This window comes from Pinus tabuliformis, chromosome 9 (assembly GCF_031772625.1).
Source record: "Pinus tabuliformis cultivar Carrire ecotype Pingquan chromosome 9, CPIR1, whole genome shotgun sequence".
Taxonomy (NCBI): domain Eukaryota; kingdom Viridiplantae; phylum Streptophyta; class Pinopsida; order Pinales; family Pinaceae; genus Pinus; species Pinus tabuliformis.
In genome coordinates, this window is record NC_142307.1 from 531,741,896 (window position 1) to 531,767,983 (window position 26,088).

Sequence of the window (26,088 nt, forward strand, 5' to 3'; positions counted from 1 at the left end):
AAAAGTTAAAAGTAAAGGGGCCAAGTCTTGCTCAAGACAAGAATTCCGTGAAAATGGTATATGGATTCCTTGAACCCCTACTAAATGCCAATGAAGATGAACATGGTGATCATAAATTCACAATAGAACAAATATATGCAAAAAAAATACATTCTTTCATAAAGGCTTACAGGTACCAACATTAACAATGGGCAAGAGAAATTTTGATGCAGTAGTAGACACAAGCAAAGATGAGCATCATCTCTAATCTCTGTTGGGAAGAGGTATTCAGAAAACCACCTCTAAAACCAAGAAAGATGATAAGATCCCTATAAGGGTGGCCAATCACATTATTTGCAAGACCATAGGTAAATTGATGGCAGTAAGAACACAGTGTTATGAGATCACTCCTCATAAAACATTTGAAGTCCTTAGATTACCTAGAAAAGCTTATTGGGCATTGCTTGGAAGATCTTGAATATATGCAACGAGAAGAACCAGATGTTTCGATAAGGAAGAATTCATTTTCAAAAACAGCCAAAGAAATGTAAAATCCCACCAGATAAAAGTAATGTGGTAGTGGAAAGTGAAACGGATACCACAAATATAGACAGGCCATCAGGACCAAAACCCAAATGGAACACACTTGTATATGATGTGGAACCCAGGCCATCAGGAATTTTTGTTTTCTGAACAGGGTTTTCATAATTTTCATCTTTAGCTGGATTTTTTTACACTTTGCTAGAGGGTGGGCTAACCACGACGAAGAAATTTCTAATTGGAAAATGTAAACTGCTATTAAATTACGTTGTTCTGAAGGTGAACATCTGTTTGATAATATATCAGTTTGTGGAGTGACTGATAATTTGTAACGCTGATAAGCCACTCATTTTGTACTGGCATCTTTATATTAACAGAATCCAAACTATTGAGTTAGTATTTTCTAATCTCCATGGCATTTGTTTTGCATAGCTTTTATATATATATATTTAGTATACTCTATATGTCATTACCCCTATCAAGTTGTATACTCTCCGGATCTTCTAAAATTGACATATTATATATATATATATATATATATAATCTAATTTTAGGTCATGACCTAACCAGACATCAAATCTGAGATTTACGAGACCCCCTTGTTTCTGGGACAACCCATAGATGTATCCTGATAGTGTTAACTTAGTATCCAACTATTGTAAAAAGGGAAATAAAAACAGCAACTACAAATTAGTTAATATCATATTTAGCTTGCAACTGCTTGCTATATAGTAAAAAATGGCTATTGTCAGATAAAGGTAGGGAGAAACAACTACAAATTCAATAACAGAATAGAGATTAAACTGCATGCAAGATGATTTGAGAACGAGTAGTAAAGAAAAAATTACCAACACTTTCTCCAAGGTGCGTAGATATCGAATTCAGTTGTGCCCTGTTCTCATAAAGGCGTTGAATAGCTTGCCTCGATCTTACAATTTCTTTTGCCAAATTCTGCCCAAGAAAATTTTGACTCATTAAAGATAAAAGCAAAGCCTGTTTCTGAGTACTAGCAACCTTGTTGATGTTCTTTAGTCACAAACATGATATCATTAAATTTAGTACAATATGATATCATTAAATTTAGAAATTGTACTAGAGAGAAATATAACAAGAATTATTACTGGAGGTTCAACCCAAGATACATAAAAAATGATAGAAAGCAGTACATTAGCCAGCATTCAGTGCAAACACACCTCACAAGATCAATACTAAATCTGTAGCATTGGATGCCATGTGATGTCAACAAAAATTATTATTGACATGCAAAAAAATGGACTGATAAATCTACGAACATTCCATTCTAGATTTGTCCCCTGCTTGATATCAATCAAAATGTATGCCAGGTAACACCCTTGCTTATGTGGCAGTCTTCAAATGGTGGAAAAATGCTCCTTAGACTCTAGAAAACATAGCAAAGCTAACATGCATATTACTTTCGAGGTTCGGACTTTGGTTTCTATTTCCTTTGCAGGTCGTACATGTTGCAGACCTATGAAAGATAGAGTCATTCAGAGTGCAGAAATTTGGCTTTTCTTTTCATTTGGAGGCCCTATTCAGTGCAGCTTTTATATGACAAATAAGATAACCTGTAAGATACATAAATTATTTCAAATCATAGTTCTATTCCCCTGGGCCACTTCTATCCCCCTGGGCCATACCCACATGCTGATGAGCCCCTTTTACAAAGGACAAGAACGATGGAGAGTTTGGATAAGGTTATTCATCTACAGTCTTGATTATATGGATGGGACGAAATTCCTCCAGATCCACCCCATGGTCATTTTAGGATTCAGAATATTCACAATGTTGTTCTTCATCTTCATTTTGTGTTCTGTTTTACAGACAAACGGTCTCCTAGAGTTTTCAACTTGCTCAGACACATCTTGTGTTAATTCCTGTAATTCTGGTTTCTATACCCTGAGATACAACACCAAAACTATTGTCCTTCTTCGTCTATCTAAACTAGTTTTGAATCTTGATAGTTTTCTCTTGATGTTATTCCATCCCTTCCTCAAGTCTCCACAGCAATCTGGATTCTGTACAGGAAGAGATTTTTTAGGCTATCTAACCCTGCATTTTCTCTTAGTATTTCTTCCTCTCCATGCTATCATAGGTCTAAGTTCTGACAGCCCGAGTTGCCCCATGAACAACACTAGCATCTTATTGAACCCTTTTTCAAAAGAGATTTCCATAGCTGAACAACAATGACGATTATTAAATAGAGATAAAATAGTTACATCAATTTCAAGAGAAGAATAATACCCATAATAGTACATTGAGGTGATAGTATGAACCCATAGCTTCTACTCAGAGTTGCACATTTAGCTTAACATATAAACCATAGATCTTCCTCTTCTACAATTTATCTACAAATGACTTGGTTTGTATCACATTGTATAATCCCATCTTTACATCTTTCTCTTTGATTTTCCTTAAAGGTTACTTCCATGCCCTGGAACAAAAGTACTTGAAACACTTGTAAATAGATTAGCATTTCCCAAAATAAACAATGCCACCTTCATTTTTGTTACACATTTTATGTGACATATATATTAGCATCTCATTTTCTGTCTAACTATTCTTTAGTGTGGATATTGTCTATAAATATCATTTACTACATTCTTTCATCTTGTTTTGATAACGACTAATTTAAAATTGTCAAAGGCTAGATTCCATGTTTTTAGTTGTCACCCAAGTGCAATAGTTCCATTTTAAGATCTTAATAAGATGTTTTTCTCATATACAACTTAGCAGGTTTAATATTCATCAAGGTTCTTCCTTTTCTTTGTGACCTTTCTGATATAAAAATCTAAGGTTCCAACTTCCATCTGTCTTGAAACATTCCTTTGCCTCATGCTATCCTAGAGAAGGATATTGAGCTAGATTCCATGTTTCTAGTTGTCACTCAAGTGTCTGTACATTAGTTCCAGCTTAAGATCTTAAACAGTTGTTTTTTCACATGCAACTTAGCAGGCTTGATCTTCATCAAGGTTTCTTCTTCTTTGCGGCCTTTTAAATGTCATTTGCCTCAGCTATCTTAGAGAGGGATACCAACTATTTTGAGTTAGATTACCAGATAAGACGAGGACCATCTTAGGTTATTACAAATGTGAATAACAATCTGAGAACATTTTCACCATCGTCTCCAAAGGAACTTGAACAATATGATAAAAAATTCATCTTTTACTTCTATAATATACATAATGTTAAATATATGAAAAACACTTTCTGCTTTCAAGCAAGTTGTTTTTTTCTCCTTTCATATTATCAACCATTTCCATGGCTCATGTTTTTAATATGTTTAGCCTACTGCCTTATACTTGGAAGTTGGTACCGAATGTATAGTGTTGAATAACTAATTGTTTTAGCTCCATGCTGTACACTTTAGAATTAATGCATGCATTTTACTTGCTTAGTTTCTATCTGACCATTTATCATTTGTTATAAACTATAATGCAATCATGTGACCAAGATGCTTACTTTTTGGAGGGGAATAATCAATAGACATTGTGCAAAGACCCTTTCAAAAGATGATAGATTCCCCAACTATGTATATATAGTTGTTATCCATTCATATTTACTTGTTATGTTTATTTTATTTGTAGCTCACTCCCATGTTTAGCAAGAGGAAACTTGTAGGAAAAATGGTTTCCAATAGAGGCTACTTCTTTCTTCTTTCTGTAACTATCTCCATCCTTGTTGAAGAAGCCATCACTCCATTTGAATAAATTCATAGAATGGGTGGCTATAACTTCTTCCTTAACATCCAATTTAAGCTCAAAAATTACTAAACAAATGTTGTCAACAGGCTTTCTAGTCCATTCCACATATTATGATCTATTTGTAGGTGTAAAACTATGTCCGTTGCAAGATAATTGTTAATCAGCTAAGAACCACTTTGTAGGAGATGTATTTGCTTAAGACTTGAAATTATTATTATCATCTACCCTATGGCATATTTATTAAGAAAAATATGAAGTAAAGAGACGTCATTGCAACAGTATTCCTTCCTTCAGAAATGTCAACATGAAAACATGCAACTCCATTCTATCTAAGCCTTGGAGAAGTACATCACTAACAATATATTTTGATATGTTCTTGAAGCTCAGTCCAAAATTTCCTACGAGTTAACTATATTCTCTGACAAGTATCTTCCCATCCTAAAGCCAGTTTGCTATTTACTTACAGTAGCATCTTGAATTTTAGACTTGGCCCATAATTCATAGGTATTAGGGACACTGAGTTGCATCATAGGCCTCTAGTTAGAAACAACTCCCATGTCTTCTGCTTTAAGAATGAACTTGGAATCCCTTTAAAATAAACTTTCTTGATTTAATTTGTTATTTAAAATAATCTGTGAACTTCTATTATCATACCGTTCTCTTGTTTTACAGAAAACACTATGATGTGGGGGCTGCACAGATGATGTTTGGGAACAAACCCCTTGACAAAGATGGAGATGGAAAAAGACTAGGAAGAATAATATTTGATAGTGGTAGCTCCTACACATACTTCACAAATCAAGCTTATAATGCTTTCCTATCAGCTGTAAGTATCACAAATTACCCTTCCCTTGTACTATAAGGAATTTGTCTGTTTCTAATAATGCAATGCTGACAGGTTAAAGAAAACCTAGCTAGGAATCAGTTGGAGCAAGATTCATCACACTCATTCCTACCACTCTGTTGGCGAGGGAAAAATAGGTTGAAGAAGCTATTTATTCATTAAGCTTAATGATTGCTATGATAAAAAAAGATTACTGCTGAATGAGTTTCAATGCACAGGAAAAAGGTAACGTCTGCTTGGGAATCTTGAATGGTACTGCAATCGGTAATGTGGACACGAATATTCTTGGAGGTAATGAAACAGCATATTGTTTTGTAGCTTTTTGTTTGTGTGTTTGTCAGTCTGATTTTTCTACAAGCATGTCATGAATGCCCTTGGGTGGGCTTGTATCTAGAGCAGTTAAGGCATGTTCTTAATCTACATGTTGGTGATTGTATTAAGATAAAGTAACAAAAGTGTGTTGCATTTTGCATATATCTCTTTGCAAGAGCACCTTGTTGTTTATGACAATGAGAAAAACCAGATTGGATGGGCTCGCTCAGACTGCCAAAATCCTCCCAAGTTCTGAACCTTCTTCTTTTACCTTTGATTCTTATTCTATAGGATTTAGTGCAGTTTTTATTATTTTTCTTATGAATTTGTACATGTAAGAGATATGGCAAGATGAGAGCTAGTAACTGACTCTTCCCAAGTACACCATTGATTGCATTTTTATTTGTCAAATAAGGGAGTAGTTGCATCTACATTTTTTATGAACTTGCATTTAGGGAATCTTTCATAATTTATCCTTAGTACTACATCACCACTTCCTCTTTTTGGTGCCCTGCTATTCCCTCTGATCAAAACACTGCCAGTAATGCCCATGTTTTGGAGTTGAATACAGAGAAAATTATTCCCTTTCTTGTCTTTACTTCCTAAATAAACTAAAATGGAAGAGATTGGTGAGGTTGCTTAGATGATATCATTGTACTCATATTTGATGATGTTTAATATAATCTTTGGTTCACACGAACAGTCATGACACCACGAATCATTTAGATATTAGAGATATCGATTATATTTCCTAACTTGAATCTTTTCTTTCCTTGTCAGATTGATAGATTGTAAACCTCATCAACCATAAAACAAGTAATCAGAATTGTAAAACCTAAAACTTCTGAGTTGCAATCAAAATATATTTTGTAATGTATGTGAAAATAAGGTAAAGAAACTATCTTTGTACAATTAATTACTTGTTAAAGCGCTGAAAAGTACACTTAAGAAAGGCAAATTGCATTGAACAGCCCATTAATAGTAAATAGTCTTCTCCAGTAAAAGGATATAGAAACAAAAAACAGAATTGAATCACACAAAAAGAAGACTCGAATCACATTTAACAGCCTATTAAGAGCAAATAATCTCCTCCACAAGAAATATATAGCATTAAAAACCTGGAAGGCTACCCAAGCAACCTAAAAGCTGAAAAGAACAGACAACTCTTAAAATTTGCTTCAAGGGCAGCACTCTTCACTACAAAGGAAAATTACCATAACCACTACCCCTACTTGTAATTCAAAATGTTTCATCCTTAATCATACCATACCCAATACCCAATACTCACACCCAGTCTTGTGCAACATTGATTTAAACTTATTGCACCAAATCTTAAAAATAGGGTTCATAAAATGGGATTAACGATGGAAAACTGCAGCTATTTCAGGAAACCCGAAGACCTTGGCCATGTTTTTTGGCCATTCGTTAAGGAGGTCTGGACTTGGATACAATGCTTGTTCACCAATATGTTTACATATAAACTTTACTGGTGGGTTGTCCTTCTATGGAACCTTTGGCTCTGCCACAAATCTGACTGGAATGTTTGACAGGCAATGAGGGTGGTGACTCTCTACTTCTAGAGGTGAAAGAGATGTGTGAGAAGATTAAAGATTTGCCAGATGAATGGGTAACTAAAATTGACATATTCCTGATTTTGGACTCAATAGTTGTTCAATGCTTAGCCACATGATTACCTCAAGAAAAATAGATATATGAATTAGATCTCTATGCACTACAGAGTAGGTATGGGCAGGGAAACGACTGTTTAATGTGATGATGGGTTCGCATTTACTCCTTGAAAGGATAGCAATTGCATCTTTTTCAAAAATATATAAGTATCAGTTCTTACAAAAAGCTAAAAAGACCTCAAATATGTAGCTTGAAAACCCATTTCACCATTAGAGACTATCTTACCGCTTCAGGATCAAGCTGCTGGAAGTGATGCATTTTACGCCTAGCTTTATATCTAGTCCTGTATGCCACCACAATGTGACCAAGAGCCAAGGCAATAGACAACAAGAGCATTTCCAGCATACTCCATGGAAGTTGGAAACCTCCTGACTGTGCTGAGGGGCTTCCTAATGCGGAAGAAGCCATAACCAAGCATGCCTTAACAACAATAAGGACACCTGGAACCAGGCCACAGAATATTGTTTGTGATGTGTTCATGAACTATTGAATCATTGATTTAGAAGTAGTCTGTTGATATTTTGTTTACAGGCTTCTGTTAGAAAGGAATCAAGATAAGATGAATTGAAAAGTAATGAGGCTGAGAAACAACTTACAAACACACAGTTTTTGGCTGGAGCTGAGTTTTCTGTAGCAGATTGTGCATTTATCCCTGTGCTTGCCAGAATAGAGGTTTTGAAGTTGGACAAAGAGTATTTTTGGAAGCATCCTCGTCTTATATATTACTTCGAGCAGATGAAGGAAATACCAAGCTATCAGACTGTAATAGGCCCATATTCCACCTTTTTTGGAAAGATGAAAATTTTATTGCCTTCTATCTCTAATATGAGCATCAGGAGATTGCTACATAACTACAGAGTAGGTATGGGCAGGGAAACGACTGTTTAATGTGATGTTGGGTTCGCATTTACTCCTTGAAAGGATAGCAATTGCATCTTTTTCAAAAATATATAAGTATCAGTTCTTACAAAAAGCTAAAAAGACCTCAAATATGTAGCTTGAAAACCCATTTCACCATCAGAGACTATCTTACTGCTTCAGGATCAAGCTACTGGAAGTGATGCATTTTACGCCTAGCTTTACATCTAGTCCTGTATGCCACCACAATGTGACCAAGAGCCAAGGCAATAGACAACAAGAGCATTTCCAGCATACTCCATGGAAGTTGGAAACCTCCTGACTCTGCTGAGGGGCTTCCTAATGCAGAAGAAGCCATAACCAAGCATGCCTTAACAACAATAAGGACACCTGAAACCAGGCCACAGAATATTGTTTGTGATGTGTTCATGAACTATTGAATCATTGATTTAGAAGCAATCCGTTGATTTTTTTTTTACAGGCTTCTGTTAGAAAGGAATCAAGATAAGATGAATTGAAAAGTAATGAGGCTGAGAAACAACTTACAAACACACAGTTTTTGGCTGGAGCTGAGTTTTCTGTGGCAGATTGTGCATTTATCCCTGTGCTTGCCAGAATAGAGGTTTTGAAGTTGGACAAAGAGTATTTTCAGAAGCATCCTCGTCTTATATATTACTTCGAGCAGATGAAGGAAAGACCAAGCTATCAGACTGTAATAGGCCCATATTCCACCTTTTTTGGAAAGATGAAAATTTTATTGCCTTCTATCTGTAATATGAGCATCAGGAGATTGCTACATAACTACTAGTAAGCATGGTATTATTTTTTTGTCCTCTATCTATAATATGATCATGAGGCTGTTGCATAAATATAGTATGCATAGGATTATTTTGTTCTGCATGATTACAAACTATATAGAACCCTCAACCCCTTAGATGACCAAGCAAGCAAGAAATACAATACTATAGTCGTGAAGCTTGTGAAGGGCCTATTGAGATTTTTGTGCTAGTCGTGAAGCTTGTGAAGGGCCTATTGAGATTTTTATGCCTGCTATAGAAATTTGGCGAGCTCTGTTGTAAACAGATTCACAGGCAGGCTAGAATTTTGAAGTGGGCTTAGCTATTGGTGCAAAGCTAACATGCATATTACTTTCGAGGTTCGTACTTTGGTTTCTATTTCCTTTGCAGGTCATACATGTTGTAGACCTATGAAAGATAGAGTCATTCAGAGTGCAGAAATTTGGCTTTTCTTTTCATATGGAGGCCCTATTCAGTGCAGCGTTTATATGACAAATAAGATAACCTGTAAGATACATAAATTATAGATAAACTGCAAAGAAGTCACTATTGAATTGAACATGCCTGAACCTCGGCGGCTATACCTTAGTTCAGGGTAACTATCACAAGAAATCCACCCTTAACTGTAGCTGAAATTCACCTAAAATCCAATGCAGATCGGGTAAAAAACATTATGCACACACATTCGCATATATTAAATCCAATTACCTAACATAAATCAAAAACCATAACAGAAAGAAGGGCAAGAAACACTGACCTCTAAGAGTTTTCCAACCAGAAGACCTCTAAGCAGAAATCCTATGTGTGAAGCAGACGAGTACAAATATTGATATAACAGCACAAGGCTACGTGGGCTACGCGGCCCTCATGCAGGGAAGAAAGACACGAAACCAGGGAAGAAAGACACGTTTCGTCGGTTCAGTCATTGCGAAGAGTCTCATCGCCAGGAGGCCTGGCCTTTCATGGCCCATAGCCAGATCCTCCCTCTCTGTCTTCCAGCCGGTGGGAAAAAAAAACATTTTTCCATGAAAAAAACAGATTAAACCAACGGCAGAAAACACCCCAATCGTCTAACACAGAATCAATGGCTCAGGATCGCACACATCACATTTTAGGGATGTCTTTCTCAGAGGGAACACCTTACGACGTAATTATGTAATTTCATAAATTTGCAGTGATTGAATCGCCGATTATGCATATTCAGTCTTGTATTTTCTTTTGTGTCTTTTAATGTGCTTCCAAGTTTTTAACTGTGTACTTTGTTTGAATTTATTTTTGGCAACCCAAGTGGTTGTTGGTGGTGATGCAGTGAAGGCTACATTGAGTTGAACAATCTGAAGATTGAGATTGAATTTTGACAATAACATTACAGTCAAAGAAATAATCCAGAGTGTCACATTGAATATTTATGATGCTCGTGGGTGAAAATCAATTGAAATGCTAAATGTATATACCAAAATTAGGCATGTGGATGATTTTTGAGCTTTAAAAATAATTGGTCACTGTGACAAGGTACAAAGGATTGCCATCTCAGCCTGAGTTATTCATTCCTCCTTCTACTGTTTGGAACAATTGAGATGATTGAACTGTTTTCACATGTGTAAAGGATTGCCATATCGGCCTAAGTTATTCATTCCTCCTGCTACTGTATTGAGATGATTAAAGTGTTTGCACATGTGTAAGGTCTTAGGCAGTGAACTTGCTGCCTTAATATTTCAGACAGGAGTTTTGAGGGGTTCTTTATACTCATTTTACAATAATTTTCCAATGCCTATATATGAAAAGTTGAAAGGCAAAGACAATAGAATCGTGAAAGGAACCTACCCAGGAATGTGAAGCTCCTGAAGATGTTTGTGATATTGATTATGAGACTGCAACGAGTAGGACATGAAGACGACTAGCCACTCTGACCAATTTAAATTATTACTGTCAATTTGATTTTCCAAGGTTTTTTGTGTTAACTTGTTTTGGCAGAGGTCAGAACTTGAAAGTACACAAGGAAGAGACAACAAAAACCATCACAGTCAATGATGAGTATAACGGGAATTAAGGATAATCTACAAAATGAATGCAAAGTTATTATATGAGAAACTTCAATGTAAGTAAAGTATAACATTCTAATCTGACAACTCTATTGAAGAAAATGAAAATATTAATGAAATACAATATAGTCTAGCCATCCAGCTCAAGCCAATGAAGCGTAATCATGAAAAGGATTTTGAGTGAAGTATCGCATTTAACATTATGTTGCACATTTTGATTTCACTGAAAAGTTCAATGGGTATCCATGTGTTTCCTCTAAAATCATTTTTTATTTCTGCTCAGACAAGCTCATACATATTGAAAGTATTATAATGTCAATGGGAATAACTTCCAAATTAATACAATTAAAAAAATTCAGATACAAATTTGAAGCTCTTCTATTTGAAACGGTAAGGATTTCAACTCACTATAGCTTCAATTTTGCTCCGACTCAAATTGAGAAACTCAAATTGTGAGAACCGTTACAATGATTTTTTTTTTTTTTCAGATCGAAAAAGCATAATTGTATTGTATTGAGGCAATATAAAACAGATAGTACATCAAAAGCTTTTGAAAGTAAGCATGAACAAGACCAAATTGGAAGCCCTGTGCATCCAGGACTCTATGGGACTGGAAACACAAAATGCCAAATATAGAACTTCTAGAGACAGCAGCATGAAAATCCTGGAATATAAAATTGATTGCATGGAAAGGTCACATACACCATGCCTATACATGAATATATACAGGGATATATATCAAAGTGATCACAAAAACAGAACATACCAGTAAATTTTTAGAGCATTAGAACCCAGGGAGGGAGAACTCCTATATGGGGAAGGAATCCCCAGCAGATATTACCTTCATAGACCAATTACCTATTTGAGATAGCAATCCTTCCTTAGATAAGCAGTCAGCTTGCTGATTCTTTGACCTGTAGATGTGTTGTATGGAGCATCCTTGCACCTTACCCCACAAATACATAATTCTGTCCATCCAGCCCTTTAGATGAGGGCAACTGATACAGCATTTTCCCATAACATGATCAACCATAATTTTAGAATCTCCGTAGATTGACACAAAGTGAATATCAAAAAAGATGCAAAAAGTGAGAAGACCCGCCAAAGCCATCGCCTCAGCCATACAGTTAGAGCCCTTTCCTCCATTCCATGAGATGAGATAATGAAGGTCCTCGTCCATGATAATATGAACCCCGCACCCACAGGAATCGTCCTGAGCAGCACCATCGAAGAAAGCCCTTGGGGCCCCAGAGATAACATCTCCTTGCCTGTTCCCATTGACATTTTTTCTTTTTTGATTCTTAGCCGGAAGCGATTCATAGAAGGATACAACATTTTGTAAAATAGCCATGAAAGGCTCTTTCCTGGCTCTGAAGATAATATTGTTCCTCCACTTCCAGGCAAACCACAGGACTATGATGATAATTGGTCTCCAAGATTCACACTGCCCACTCCACCAGATGAAAGCTTCCTGTATAGAAGCATGAGACACAATATGGAATCCAATTATGATAGCCAATTCATACCACAGTAATCGCGATTCTGGCACTGGAAGAACATATGGAAGTTGCTTTCCTCTGCTACTTCACATATCAAACAAAAGCCCGGCCCATGCCAATTTCTTTTTTTCAGATTATCCCAAGACAAATTTTTATTGTGGAACACCAACCACGCAAAGAAAGTTAATTTGAGAGGACATCCGGCTTTCTAGAAAATGGAAGGAAAAGAAGGGTCGGCATGTGCTATTTTTAACCTAATCAAGTTAATGTAGATGTCTTTTACACAAACCTGGGACCTTGCATTTGGCACTTTCCATACCAAAACATCTTCAGGTAAAGAACGATATATGCCACTGCTTCTCAGGCCGTCTCTTATTATGTTCCACTGTCTTGTTAAAGAGTCACACATCCCCAAACTGTCAGCCTCTCTCCACAGTGGGACTGGGCCCTGCCATGATGCAATGAGTTTATCCCAGGTGAAGAACCCTTCCTATGGAAGAAGCTTAGAAGATTTACAGGAAGAGAAATTTTCTCACGCCCGCTTATAAAAGGGTCAATTCCAATGATAAGCCTGCTGCCGGATTGGAAGCTCCATATCAAGTTCTTCAGAAAATAGTATTCAATCTTTCGAAAGTTGAGCCAGATAGCAGACCCATACTTGGAACCAATCCTCCCTAATTTGTACCAATGTGCCATGTCTTTGCCACCCATGTATTTCTTTTTAATTATGCTACTCCAAGGGCCCTCTCCATAGATCCCCCTCCATAATGATTTGCATAGTAGCGCCTTTCCAAATGATCTCAAGTCCAACCGTCCCCAACCACCTGAATTCTTCGGCTTAGAGATCTTATCCATTTTAACAAGATGGTATTTCCTCTGCTTTGATTTGCCACCCCAAATAAAATTTGCAGTAATCTTATTCATATTCTAGATGATACTCACAGGGAGAAAGAGTAAATGTGCCTACTATACAGCCAGTTGAGTTAAAACTGCTTGCGATAGGATAATCCTTCCTGCCAGTGATAGACTCCTATATTCCCAAGCAGATATCTTTTTGTGGTACCTGTCAATTATCCATAGCCAATCCGCTTTTGAATATCCCTTTGCTTTGAGATGGAAACCTAAATATTTAAATCCATTTTTTATGGATTTCATATCTATCCCAAACGGCGTTGAGACCCATTCAGCTAATTCCATGTTGACATCATTGTGAAACAGAATGGATTTTGACTTATTAATATGAAGACTAGTAGCATCTTGGAATCTTTTCAAAATGACATATAGATGTGACCAAGTGACTCTGCACAGCATTGCGAAGATGAGCATATCATCAATAAAAAGGTTATGCGAAATGAAGTTGTTCCTACAAATCTTCAATGGTCTGCATCTGTTTTCACTGACTGCAATGTTAATATGAAGGCTTAAAGAGTTCATTGTCAAAATAAACAGCAGAGGAGATAGGGGGCAGCCTTGACGAAGACCTCATTCTGCATGAAAAAAAGGGGAGGGGATCCCATTTATAATGACAGCATAGATTACATTCTCTACACAAGCCATGATCCAATTAATAATATTGGATCTTAGACCAATCTTAGCTAATAAACATCTGATATACCCCCAATCTAAGCAATCATATGCTCTTTGAAGATCAATTTTCAGAATGGCAGCATCAGATTTGCTTGTAAGCATGGAATATAAACTTTCTTGCATGTTAGCAACAACATCCAATATGTTCCTACCTTTTAAAAAGTGTGTTGATCCTTTGTTAAAAAACAAGCTAAGGTAGATTTGATCCTTTCAGCAATAATTTTTGTAATAATTTTGAAAGTGATATTGCAAAGGGAAATTGGCCTAAAGTCTTGAAAAGATTCAACCTTCGATTTCTTTGGGATGAGTGTTATTTGAGTGGAGGACATAATCTGGTGAATGTTGCCCTTAAATTCTTGCTGCCTCAACCATCCTTAGTAGGTCATGTTTGATGAGATCAAAAAAGTGGATAAAGAAATCTATTGTCCAGCCGTCCGGGTCTGGGCATTTGTCTTTCTTGAAGGACATCATTACACCAAGAAGTTCGTCCTCAGTTATGGGCTAGAAGAGGACTTCATTTTTTTCCTCATCAAACATTTGGGGGAAAGGATCTATGCCCCATAAAATATCCTGAAACCTGCAGGCTTCCATTCTTTTATATTGTCTTTCAAAGTATTTCACAACTTCCTTTTGGATGTCTTGTTGGGAGAAAAGGAAGCCCCCCTGACCATCGCTAATTTTCCATATGGAATTTTTCTCCCGCTTGGAATTTGCGTACCTATGAAAAAATTTTGTGTTTTTGTCACCTTCCTTGAGCCAAATCGCCCTGCTCTTAAGTCTCCATGAGGCTTCCTCCTGTTTCAGAATTTTCTGCTTTCTCCTTTCAAGCTCGTTGAGGCGGCATCTGATATCAAACGGGAGAGAATTAGCATCCAGGGATCCGGAGATACTGTCCAATTCCTGTTGTATCTCCCTCAGATCCTTTTTGTCCATATATCTTTTCTTAATTTTCCAATCTTTTACCACCTTTCTCATCGTGGACATCTTGTCTCTGAAGGTCAAGAAGGGGGGGATCTTGTCTCTTGCTGATAAGTCCTTCCAGGTTTTTGTTACAATATCATTAAAATCAGGTTCTTCTAACCAACATCTGTTAAATTTAAAGGGGTACCCTTTCCTAAACCCCTTCTCCCTCCAGCTGAGATATATTGGCCTATGATCGGATATGAAAACATTTCCAATGGATGAGAAAGGCATCCCCATTCTGTCAATAATGCTGACGTGAACAATAAAACGGTCAATTCTTTTTGCAACATACTCCTCCTCTAACCTTCTGTTGTCCCATGTCGGCAGCATTCTAGAAGGATTTATATCTATAAGATTCCTGTGCAGAAGTTCACATTTAATACGCTTTGCCAACGAGTCTCTTTCCCTGCTTTTACCCCATCGTTCCTCCGGATTTAGAGTTACATTGAGATCTCCTGCAATCATTAAGGATTCAATATCAAAAATTTCTGATGCAAATAACCTTTCCCAGAAAGGGAGCCTGTTCTTATATGGGGCATAGATATTCAATATGTTAATTGGACAATCTTGTCCTCTAATAGAGGCCAATATGAGAATGTCTGCAAAACATTTATATGCTTTTGCTTTGATCCAGTCCGGGTCCCACAAAACTGCTAGGCCCCCTAACAGACCTTTGGCCTCCGTGGCAGTTAGGTGCCATGAGGGAAACATTTTCCTAAAATAGGATATAGTTACAGAATTACTATGCATAGTTTCTTGAATTAATATAATTTTTGGCTGAACCGAGAGGAACAAATTCTTTAGCACCAAAAATTTAAGGTTTGCTCCCAGACATCTGATGTTCATAGATAAGATGAAAGTCATTGAGGAGATTTATCAGCCGCTCTTGCTCTAAGAGGCTGATTCTCTGTCATATCAATTATGGGTATATCAACAAGGGACAGGTTCCTTACTCCTTTGTCTGCGCCCCCCGACCTTCCCCTAAAATATCTATTGCCTCTGTTATTTTTCATCCTCACCATTATATTCCTAGCAGAGTCAGGGCTTATGAAAAGAGGCGATGGGTTTCTCGGCTTGTGAATGGTTAAGGGTTCTAGTTCAAGTGGTTTCTTACTTAGCAGAAATTCAATGTCACTGTCAAATAGGTTCGATGGAGATGAAGTGGGAGAGTTAAGAGGGGTAGCTAAGATCATTGCCTCTTTCCCTTTTATAGATGGATCAGCTCTCTTTTTGTGAGAAGGGGATGATGATGAAATAACTATGGTTTGGGATCCCACCGAGAATTCTTTGATAGGCTGGGCACACTGCGGAGGGGGAGGGACTTCTTTAGCATCCTTTGGTTCCGGGGGGCGAGCACTGGATAGCATGGGACAATTTATCAGGGTTGGATACAAGCCTACTCGAACTTTCCGGAATGGAATTATCCTGAGAAAAATACAGTGGAGAATGGCTAATATATTTTCCAATATTTGACAGATCATGCATCTCCTCATGTTCTGATGGAGAGAGGCTAATAGAGGAGGACGGCTTCGCCTTTTCAGGAGGTCGGGGATTCATTTTGTATCTGTTGATATAAGTCTGAGATTTTCCTGAAATCGGTCTATGCCGAGGGCAGTTTTTAATCAAGTGTCATGTCTTGTGGCATCCAGCGCATCTGAAGGGGACTCCCCAGATGTCCAATCTTTGAACTATTTTTGAGTCTCTCCATGCTATCTCTATGTGGTCTGGAAACCCTCCCCTGAACGCCTTTTCTATCCTCTTGTCCTTTTCCCCAAGGCATTTTGGGTCTACATACACACATTTACCTATGGCATTTCCAATCTCCATTAATGTCTCCTTCGACCATAACTCTAAGGACAAACCTGGGAGCTTGACCCATATTAAGTTGTTAAAGGGAGTGTTCTTCAGTGGGTCGTACCCTATATACCACTTATAGAGGGCGAGGAAACTCCTTTTATGGACCCAAGGCCATTTCTGGATTGTGTCTAGATCACTGGCACTTAAAAAATGGAAACAGTGCCAGTGTTTCATGAGGTTAGAAATAATTAGGATATATCCAATCAGAGGCTTCCACTGAATCTCCAGCCATTTCCGCATCGTGGCGTCATCCATCTCTGGAAAATGCCACTTGCCAACCAGAGCCAGTTCCTGTAGACTTGAAATGTGATCTGTCAAGAAGATGTTGTCCAGATTTATGGTATCTGGCGGAGGGGTTATTTTAACAGGCTTCCGGTTCTTGTTGTATCGATTTTCATGTTCATATATACCCTTATCCATGTGTTTATAGACCTTTTTCTGGTTGCCCTCCCAGAAAGCTCGCTCTTTAGATGACTCACCACCCTCTCCGACAACAATAGGAAACGTAGGTTGAATAACCACGTCATCAAGGGTTGACTGCCAGCCACCTAAACACGTGGCGGCCTCCCGACCTGCTTCAGCTTGAATCGCAACTCGAATCATGGCCTCCGTGGCCGATGCATCTGAAGCACTATCCATACGACTTCACACACCTCCCAAGATTTTCCAAATCAGGTCTTTACTCTCCGTATTTAATGGAAATTGTCCTTTTTCTGCAAAAAAACACCTGGATAGGAAAAGCTAAAGGAGGAAAGTTAAGGTCGTTCTGACAGAAGTACCGGCATAAGGAAGAGTTGAGATTTACTATCTCACTTTACGAGGGAGGGCTAGGATCCCAAGTAGCCAGCTGTCCAAGAAACTCGACGTCACACACCTCCCTTCCAAGGTACCATCTGTCCTAAACGGATTCCCAAATCGGGTTCTTACTCTCCAACTTTAATGGAGACTGTCCTTTTTCTGCAACAAAAGACCTGGATAGGATAAAGCTAAAGGAGGAAAGTTAAGGGCAATCTGACATAAGTACCAGCATATGGAAGAGTCGAGAGAACTATCTCACTTTTCAAGGAATGGCTTGGATCCCAAGTAGCCAGCTGTCCAAAAACAATAAATCTCGGTGACGTAGCCTGATTAAGGACAAGGTGGGAGAATGGCTCGCATAATCCTCTAAAGGAATGTTGAGGTAAAATGAATTTTCCTCAAGTTGATATTTTTCTACAATCACTAGCATAATCATTAGCATTGGAATAAATGTAGAGAAATGTAAAAGCATTTGCATTGCCCCATATACAGTTTCCTTCATTCTCCCTAATATAAATTGCCATCTCATAGAGGACATCATGAACTTGAATTACACCTCAGAATTGAAATACAACTCTCCTGAATTGTAACAAGCAACGATCTACAAGGGACTTTACATAACTATGTCCCCACAGTCCAAAAGACTAACATACTTCAGATTTTTAAGCTCTCTCATCCGAGAGGGCAAAGATTTCAGCTTTCTACAATAGCCCAAACGCAAAAATTGAAGGTGAGATAAATTACCTATGCCTTCAGGGTTATGCTCAATTTCAGTCCCACTTAATGTGAGAAACTCCAATTTCTTGAGTTGCCATAATGATACCGGCAATGATTTTATCCCTGTTTCACATAAATTTAATACTCTAAGAGAAGGAAGGTTGAGGAAGAAATCTTCTGGAATCTTTTCCAATTTTTTATTTGCTTGTAGAATTAGAGTAACCAAATTTGAACATCTCAGTGTAGGGAGAGACGTAATAATATTGCGCCAAATTGATATTCTTCTGCCATCATCTGGGATATCGGGGAAATGTTGAAGCATTTGACCCGATTTAAATACACAATTTTCCTCATTTTCTCCTATATATATTGCCATGTCTGGAATAGCATCATGAATCTTATTCCAACTGCGTCCATAAAATTGCAATAAGCCACGATCACGAAGTAATTTTGCATAGCTATACCCCGTGTCAAATAAATACTCCGCATCTTTGCTCTTCACCAGGCCCTCTACGATCCACATCTGCACCAAGTAGTCAGATTGAAAGGCTGTATCTTCAAAATAGATGGCGCAAAATAGAAAACAATTTTTCAAATCACCGTTTCTCAAGCTATCATAACTTAATCTCAATCGCTGATACAAATCTTGGTCAATCCGAGGATGAATAATCGGAAAATTCGCATCCACTGTTTTCATCTGACTTAAAGCAAGCCTCCGCTCATTTATATCTATGTTGCCAAACTTCGTTGAGGCTATTACATTTATTGTTAAGGGAAAACCTTGACACTCGTCCGCGACTTCTCTTGCAACATATTTGAAATTCTAATGAACATGGCCGTCTTTAAAACACACTTTGCAAAATAACTGCCATCCTTCCTCGTTGGACAGGGGTTGTATTTTGATGGAATCTTCTGCCCTTATTTCTTGAATCAGATTTCTGTTGCGAGTAAAGAATACAATGTTGCTGCCTTTGGTATTGTTAAATTCTACACCTAATTTCTCAGATTCAATATTCTCTACATGTCATCTAAAACCATAAAAAATTATCTGTTCTCAGATATGCAGACAGCTTCATCTTCCGCGTATCTACATCATTACAACAGTTTGCCAGGTCTAAATTGATCCTATAAGCGATTCGACTCTGCAACTCCAGAATTGGAAATTGAGAAACTGTAACCCAAATAAAATCATCAAAAACTAGAGTCACCTTGTACGTGTTGTACACCTTCTTGAGCAATGTTGTCTTCCCAACACCACCCATCCCATAAACACCGATTATCCAGACATGGGGAGCTTATGTGAGCCACCTCTCAAGGTTTATCTCGGCGAAATTATTTTCCAACCCTACCACTCCGGTGTCTGGTTCGTCTTGAAGTAGTATGTCTGCCTGTTGTGGTGCCACAGAAACGATCTGTTGAGCGCTGCAAAAGAAGGAAAAATCGGTTTCAAGCTCGACAAAGAGCTCATTAAAAGATTCCTTCCACTCTCTGATTTCCCTCGCCCGCTTGCAGAAGAGACGGTTGTCATCCAAGCGTACAAGATCGTCAATCTGTTGGATGATTGGTTGTATGAATGGAACGATAAGAACTTTGTTTATGGTGTTGCCTGCGGTTCCCGTTACAATATCCATTGCTGGTTCGATCAGTCTCTTAGGGACTAAGAGATCAGATTAAAGCAGGGATTGTGAATATGAAGGGAGCACAAGGGTAGCCCAGACTATCAGAGAGCAGAGGCACACAACTCATAAACACAACACACAGTTTAGAACTTCACAACATGCTTTTATCATCGATTAAACTGGTATATACACAGGATGGAGAAGGTTCTGGATATCAATCCAGGTGGTGGCTTCCTGAAGAAGCTTGCCCCTTTGTCAACACTTTCTAGAAACTGCATTAAAATCACTGTTGAATATTGGTTCTGGGTAGTCGGAATTACTTCCAGTTTCTTCCAACACTCCCCCTTAATTCCAACTATATAACAAACATACTCTTAGTACAATAAACAAGACACTATACTCTTAATTGTCATGCCTGTTGGTCTTAGTCTCAGCTAGGCTTACAACATAATTTGGATTCTCTACAATGCACAGCTTACTTCTACATATTTCAAATTTAGCCTTTCTAAGAGGTTTGGTGAATATGTCAGCCACATTTTCATTTGTATTACAATATGATAAGTCAATTTCTTTTGATTGCAATTTTTCTCTTATAAAATGATTTTGTGTGTCAATGTGTTTTGTCCTTGCATGATATATAGGATTGTTTTCCAATTTGATGGTGCTTTGATTGTCACATTTGATTACTGTAGGTGCTTGTTGTGTTTCTCCAACATCTTCAAGTATCCTCCTAAGCCATATTGCTTCACAAGTAGCACTGCATAATGCTTTATACTCAGCTTCAGTGGATGACAATGAAACAATTGGTTGTTTCTTACTGCTCCATGATATTGGTCCTGAACCAATATTGAACACGTATCCAGTAGTAGATTTCCTATCTTCTACATTTCCAACCCAGTCAGAATCAGAATAACCTGCCAATTCAACATCAAATTCATCAGTATACATAATACCAAAATTAAGTGTTCCTTTCAGATATCGAAGGACTTTCTTTGTTGCTTTCCAATGGCTTTGACAAGGCTTAGCCATGAACTGACTAAGTATACTGACAGAATATGCTATGTCTGGCCTGGTAGTGGTGAGATAGTTCAGACTTCTCACCAATTGATGGTACATAGTTCCATTCACCTCTTTGGTTCCATCATCACTGCACAATTTGACATTCTGTTCTAAAGGAGTAGATGTTGCTTTGCATTCAATCATATTGAATCTTTTAAGGATTTCCCTTGTATATTTGCTTTGTGTGATTAGTGTCTTACTAGGTTCCCTCCAAACTTCAAGACCTAAACAATAATGCAATTCACCAAGATCCTTCATCTCAAATACATGTGACAACTGATTTTTAATTTCTTCAATCAACTTGCATGCATTTCATGTTATGATAAGATCATCAACATGTACAGATATTAAAGCAACATTCTTGCCTTCATCTTCTTTGATGTATAAGTTAGGATCATTTTTGCTTCTCATAAAACCTTTCTCATAAAAGAAAGAATCAATTTTCACATACCATGATCTTGGTGCTTGTTTCAGGCCATATAAAGCTTTCTTGAACCTGTAAACCAGATGCTCCTGTCCTTGTTTTACAAACTCTTCAGACTGTACTAAATAAACTTCTTCTTTTAACTCACCATTCAAAAATGCAGATTTGACATCTAACTGATGCATTTTCCAATTATATTTTGTAGCTAATGCAATCATGATTCTAATTGTGTTTAACTTAGCTACAGTGCAAATGTATCTTCATAATCAATTCCCTCCTTTTGTGAATATCCTTTTGCAACCAATCTAGCTTTATGTTTATCAATACTTCCATCAGCATTAAATTTAGATTTATAAAGCCATTTGCATCCTATGGGAACTTTTTTTTTAGGCAATTCTGTTAATTCTCATGTGTCATTTTTCATTATAAAGTTATATTCTTCATTCATTGCATTTCTCCATTCTTCATATTCTTTAGCTTCATCATAGCTTGAAGGTTCTACAACATTCATAACATGAGTCATTAATGCATAATCTTTATACTTTACAGGTACCTGACTTTGACGTGATGACCTTCTTGGAGTTTTACTACTTTCATATTTCTTTTTGCTTTGCGGAGTCTCCTCTCCTCTTCTTGGAGTCTCATGACTGCTTGATGCTCCTTGCTCTTGAGCTTGTATATGTTCCTGTGCTTGTTCATGTTCTTGTTTAACACTTGTATCTATTTTGACATAGTCATCAATATCATGCCATACACTAGTTTTATTTATTTTATCACCTTCATTTGTATTCTCATGAAACACCACATCCCTACTTGCAAGCAGTCTATGAGTACTGGGATCAAACAACTTGTATGCTTTCTGATTATCACAATAACCAATAAATATGCACTTAATTGACTTTGCATCAAGTTTTCTTCTTTCATCTTTTAAATATGAGCAAATGCCTTGCAACCAAAAACTCTTAAATGACTCACTTTTGGTTTGTACCCATAAAATGCTTCAAAAGGTGTTTTAAGCTCTAAACTTTTGGTTGGACTCCTATTTTTCAAATAAACAGCAGTATTAATGGCTTCAACCCAAAAAACATTAGAGATATTTTTACCTTGAAGCATACTACGTGCACATTCAACTAGTGTTCTGTTTTTCCTCTCAGCAACTCCATTTTGTTGAGGTGTATGTGGCACTGTAAATTGTTGTAGAATCCCATTGCTTTTACAATATTGATTAAATTCTCTTGATTTGAATTCTCCCCCTTGATCAGATCTCAAAATTTTGATGTAATTACCAGTTTGTTTTTCTACCATATTCTTAAATTCTTTAAAGTACTCAAAAACATCACTCTTCTTTCTTATGAAATAAACCCATGTATATCTAGATCTATCATCCACAAAAATAAGAAAATACCATGCTCCACCAATAGATCTAGTTTGCATAGGTCCACATACATCAGTATGAATTAATTCAAGTATTTCCCTTTGCCTTTTTTCTTTATGTATAGAAAATTCCTCCCTATGTTGCTTGCCAAGTACACATGCTTCACATTCAACATGATCATTCTTCAAGACAGGAAGCCCTTCAACCATTGTGTTTTTTTGAAGTAGCATTAAATCTTTGTGATTTAGATGTCCATTCCTTTGATGCCATAAATCTACTGTTGATATTGTTGTAGATGCCAACGCTTGATGACTTTTCCGGGTCACATCCAGCGTATACAAGCCTCCAACTCTGGTTCTTGTGGCAATAACCTTGTACTTATCTTGAATGTCTTTCACTACACACTGTGATTTAACAAATTCCACCTTCAAATCTTGGTCAGTAATAGTAGAAACAGAAATTAAATTCTTTTTGATATCAGGAACATACATCACATTATGGATCTGTTTCTCTTGTCCATTAGAAAAATTCACACCTATTACTCCATAACTTTGAACTTTAAGTGTTTTGTTATCTTCTAGACAAACATATGTTCCATCAATGTTTTCATGATATTCATCAAACCACTCCTCATTACAAGACATATGGAGTGATGCACCAGAATCAATGAACCAAGCATTCACATCATCATTTTCCACAGACAATGCAGCATCAAAAACAAACAATTTGAGATTTTTAAATCCATCATTGATATTCTTGTCCACAAAATTTCCATTATGCCTTTTGTTTCTTTTCCTAGACTCATTATATTTCCTTTATAACAATCTTTAGAATGATGTCCAGGTTTGCCACAATAATAACACTCATCATTTCTCTTATGGATTGGAAATTCAGACTGTGTCATACCTTTTTGTTTTGCTTGAAACTTGCCTCCTTTATTCTTGTCCCATGTCTTGCCTCTGTATGGATATTTTCCCTTAGCCACCAATGCCAAATCTGAACTACTAGAGCCCAAATTAAAGCTCTTCATCCTCTCCTCCTCTTGTAGAAGAATTCTTGTCAATTCATCAAATGTAGGGGGTTTCTCTCTAGCTGTGAGACTTGAAACAAAAATTTGATAATCTTGCACTAAGCCATTTAATATGATGGTGACTAAGTCAGTACTAGACACCTTTTCACAAATATCTCCTAACTTATCACTTAAATGTTTTACACGAGATATGAAATTGCTTATATTTTCATTTGCTTCCATTTTTAGAGATAAAAGCTTAGTCTTCAAAAACAAGATTCGGTTTGTATTTGTTGTTTCATACAAACCCTTCAACGTATCCCATGTTTCTTTTGATGTCTTGCAATCTCTGATGTGAGGAATAATGTTGTCCTTTACGGACATACGCAGCAACACCTTTGCTTTTGTCTCCCTTCTCTCCCAATCTAGAATAGAACCTGCAATAGTGGGTTTGGGCTCATCCCCACTCACAATGGACCACAAATTATTTCCTTCTAAAATAATCATTAACTTGAATTTCCAATTCACGTAGTTTTCTCCATCAAGTTTGGTGGATTCATTCATATAAGTATCAAGCAACAAATTTGCCATGATATAAAAACTTTCTCCAATCACCACCAAATTTTTTTTTATCTTTCACAATTTCAATGTTTCCTTATTTAATAATAACAACCCTCCTTTTTTTTTAAATATCACCAATAATAACACTTTTTCTCTCTCTTTTTTTTGCCACTAAATCATAAATCTCAGAAAACTCACACATCCACCATAAAAAAAAGGATAGTCTACACACTTACAGTCGAAAATTGCCAATGTGAAAACTTTGCAATATATGTATACATATAAGGAATCCAAATAATGAAATTTGAGAATTTGAATAGCTAAATTTCCGCCTCAATATCTGCCTGGGAGCTTGGAATTTCTAAACACAGTCGCCTGAAAAGTTTATGCTTCTCGACCAATTTGTCAACAACAACCTTGGAGATAGAAAAAATCTACCTGAAATATTGGACGATGAATTAGCTAGGAGGTGCATTGTTTAGCATGCAATATCTTTGAATCTCTCTAATTCTGGCAGAACACGTTTCTCCATATCCGATCTCCGCTTCAGCAAACTTCTCCACGCTCACCACACCAAAACAGAGAAAGCTCCCAGCTGACTACGATCCCGCGACCTTCAATCCCACAACTGTCACCAGTACCAGCAACGCTCTTTCAACAGTGGCAGCGTGATTCAGGGCTCTTCACTCAACTCAGAACACACAGCCGCCTTTCACGCAGGTTTTCTGCCCTCTCTACACAACTCCTTCAGCAACACGGTGATTCCTCACACTCACGCACAGCGAGCTCTCACACTCAGCCCTCAATCTTGCTCTGATACCATATCAGAGAGCAGAGGCGCACAACTCATAAACACAACACACAGTTTAGAACTTCACAACATGCTTCCATTCATCAATTAAACTGGTATATATACAGGATGGAGAAGGTTCTGGATATCAATTCGGGCGGTGGCTTCCTGAAGAAGCTTGCCCCTTTTTCAACACTTTCTAGAAACTGCATTAAAATCACTGTTGAATATTGGTTCTGGGTAGTTGGAATTACTTCCAGTTTCTTCCAACACAGGCTATGAATATAAAAACAACCAAAGGGACGAAAGTATGAATATAAGGCAGGGAAGCAAGGTGCCAACAGGGAGAAATATGCGGCTGTACGCTCACGGTGAGTCAACTGACGATAAGCTGAATGGATGTTCATGCGACCTTCTACACGCTGAAGTAAAAACCATCGAAATGATAAAGCGATCCACTTGTGTTTTGTTCCGGCGGAATCACTGCTTGATTTGGTCAGTTGTTCCTCTTACACGAGAAGATAGGTATTGGGGTTTTGCATTTTTTCAGTTCGGTGAAGGTCGATCGATCAATTTTCTGGCTTTCACATGTGAGAGATTAAATTTATAACTACGAGTCAAATACTTAAAAGGATAACTCAAATTGTGCTGATTTTTCAGACTTATTCACATTTGAAAGTGCTACATTTTTCATCCTCGAAAAAATCAAATTTTTCCAAATATTTCCATGCTAGAGATGCATTTTCATCTGGAGTTAGTCATTAAGAAATAGTTATTATAATAAAAATTGCATTATCAATATGGATCACAAAAGTATAAGATTTAGCATTAAAAGGTTAATTACTAATAAAAAATAATCGAGTTGTATTTAGTGCAACTTTTTGGAAGTTTTTCCAGTGGAGTTTTTTGTCTAATTTCTCTAAAATCTGGCATGAAATGATTGAAATCACAAGTTTGATAGGTAACCCTTGCATAATGGAAGTGCTATAGGGTGGTTTTTCAAGGCGCTGAATCGGTATATACAATGGAAAACTAGTTTAAATAACA

The 26,088-nt window shown here is 37.2% G+C and overlaps 2 protein-coding genes across 2 annotated transcripts; both read right to left on the reverse strand.

Annotated features, from left to right (window-relative positions):
* Positions 1-12,196: 12,196 nt before the first annotated feature.
* Positions 12,197-17,328, reverse strand: LOC149149572 (uncharacterized). The gene is made up of 3 exons (XM_089442516.1): positions 16,907-17,328; positions 14,588-15,547; positions 12,197-12,254 (listed from the first exon to the last, which is right to left on the reverse strand). Exons 1-3 carry the CDS (start codon positions 17,326-17,328, stop codon positions 12,197-12,199), a joined length of 1,440 nt encoding a protein of 479 aa, XP_089298642.1.
* A 772-nt stretch (positions 17,329-18,100) lies between these two features.
* On the reverse strand, positions 18,101-18,901 carry LOC149149573 (disease resistance protein RFL1-like). The gene has a single exon (XM_089442517.1). The coding sequence runs from the start codon at positions 18,899-18,901 to the stop codon at positions 18,101-18,103; it is 801 nt and encodes a 266-aa protein (XP_089298643.1).
* Positions 18,902-26,088: the final 7,187 nt, after the last annotated feature.

What these genes read in the sequence shown, in the direction of transcription:
- LOC149149572 (XM_089442516.1), bottom strand. Translation starts at nt 17,328, where the DNA reads ATGGATAGTGCTTCAGATGCATCGGCCACGGAGGCCATGATTCGAGTT. An exon ending in CGGAAATGGCTGGAGATTCA is followed by an intron (nt 15,548 to 16,906) that starts GTGGAAGCCTCT and finishes ATCCTATTTTAG; the next exon opens with GAAAATGTTTCCCTCATGGC. An exon ending in AACACAAAATTTTTTCATAG is followed by an intron (nt 12,255 to 14,587) that starts GTACGCAAATTC and finishes GCTTCTATACAG; the next exon opens with GAAGCTTTCATCTGGTGGAG.
- LOC149149573 (XM_089442517.1), bottom strand. Translation starts at nt 18,901, where the DNA reads ATGAAAACAGTGGATGCGAATTTTCCGATTATTCATCCTCGGATTGAC.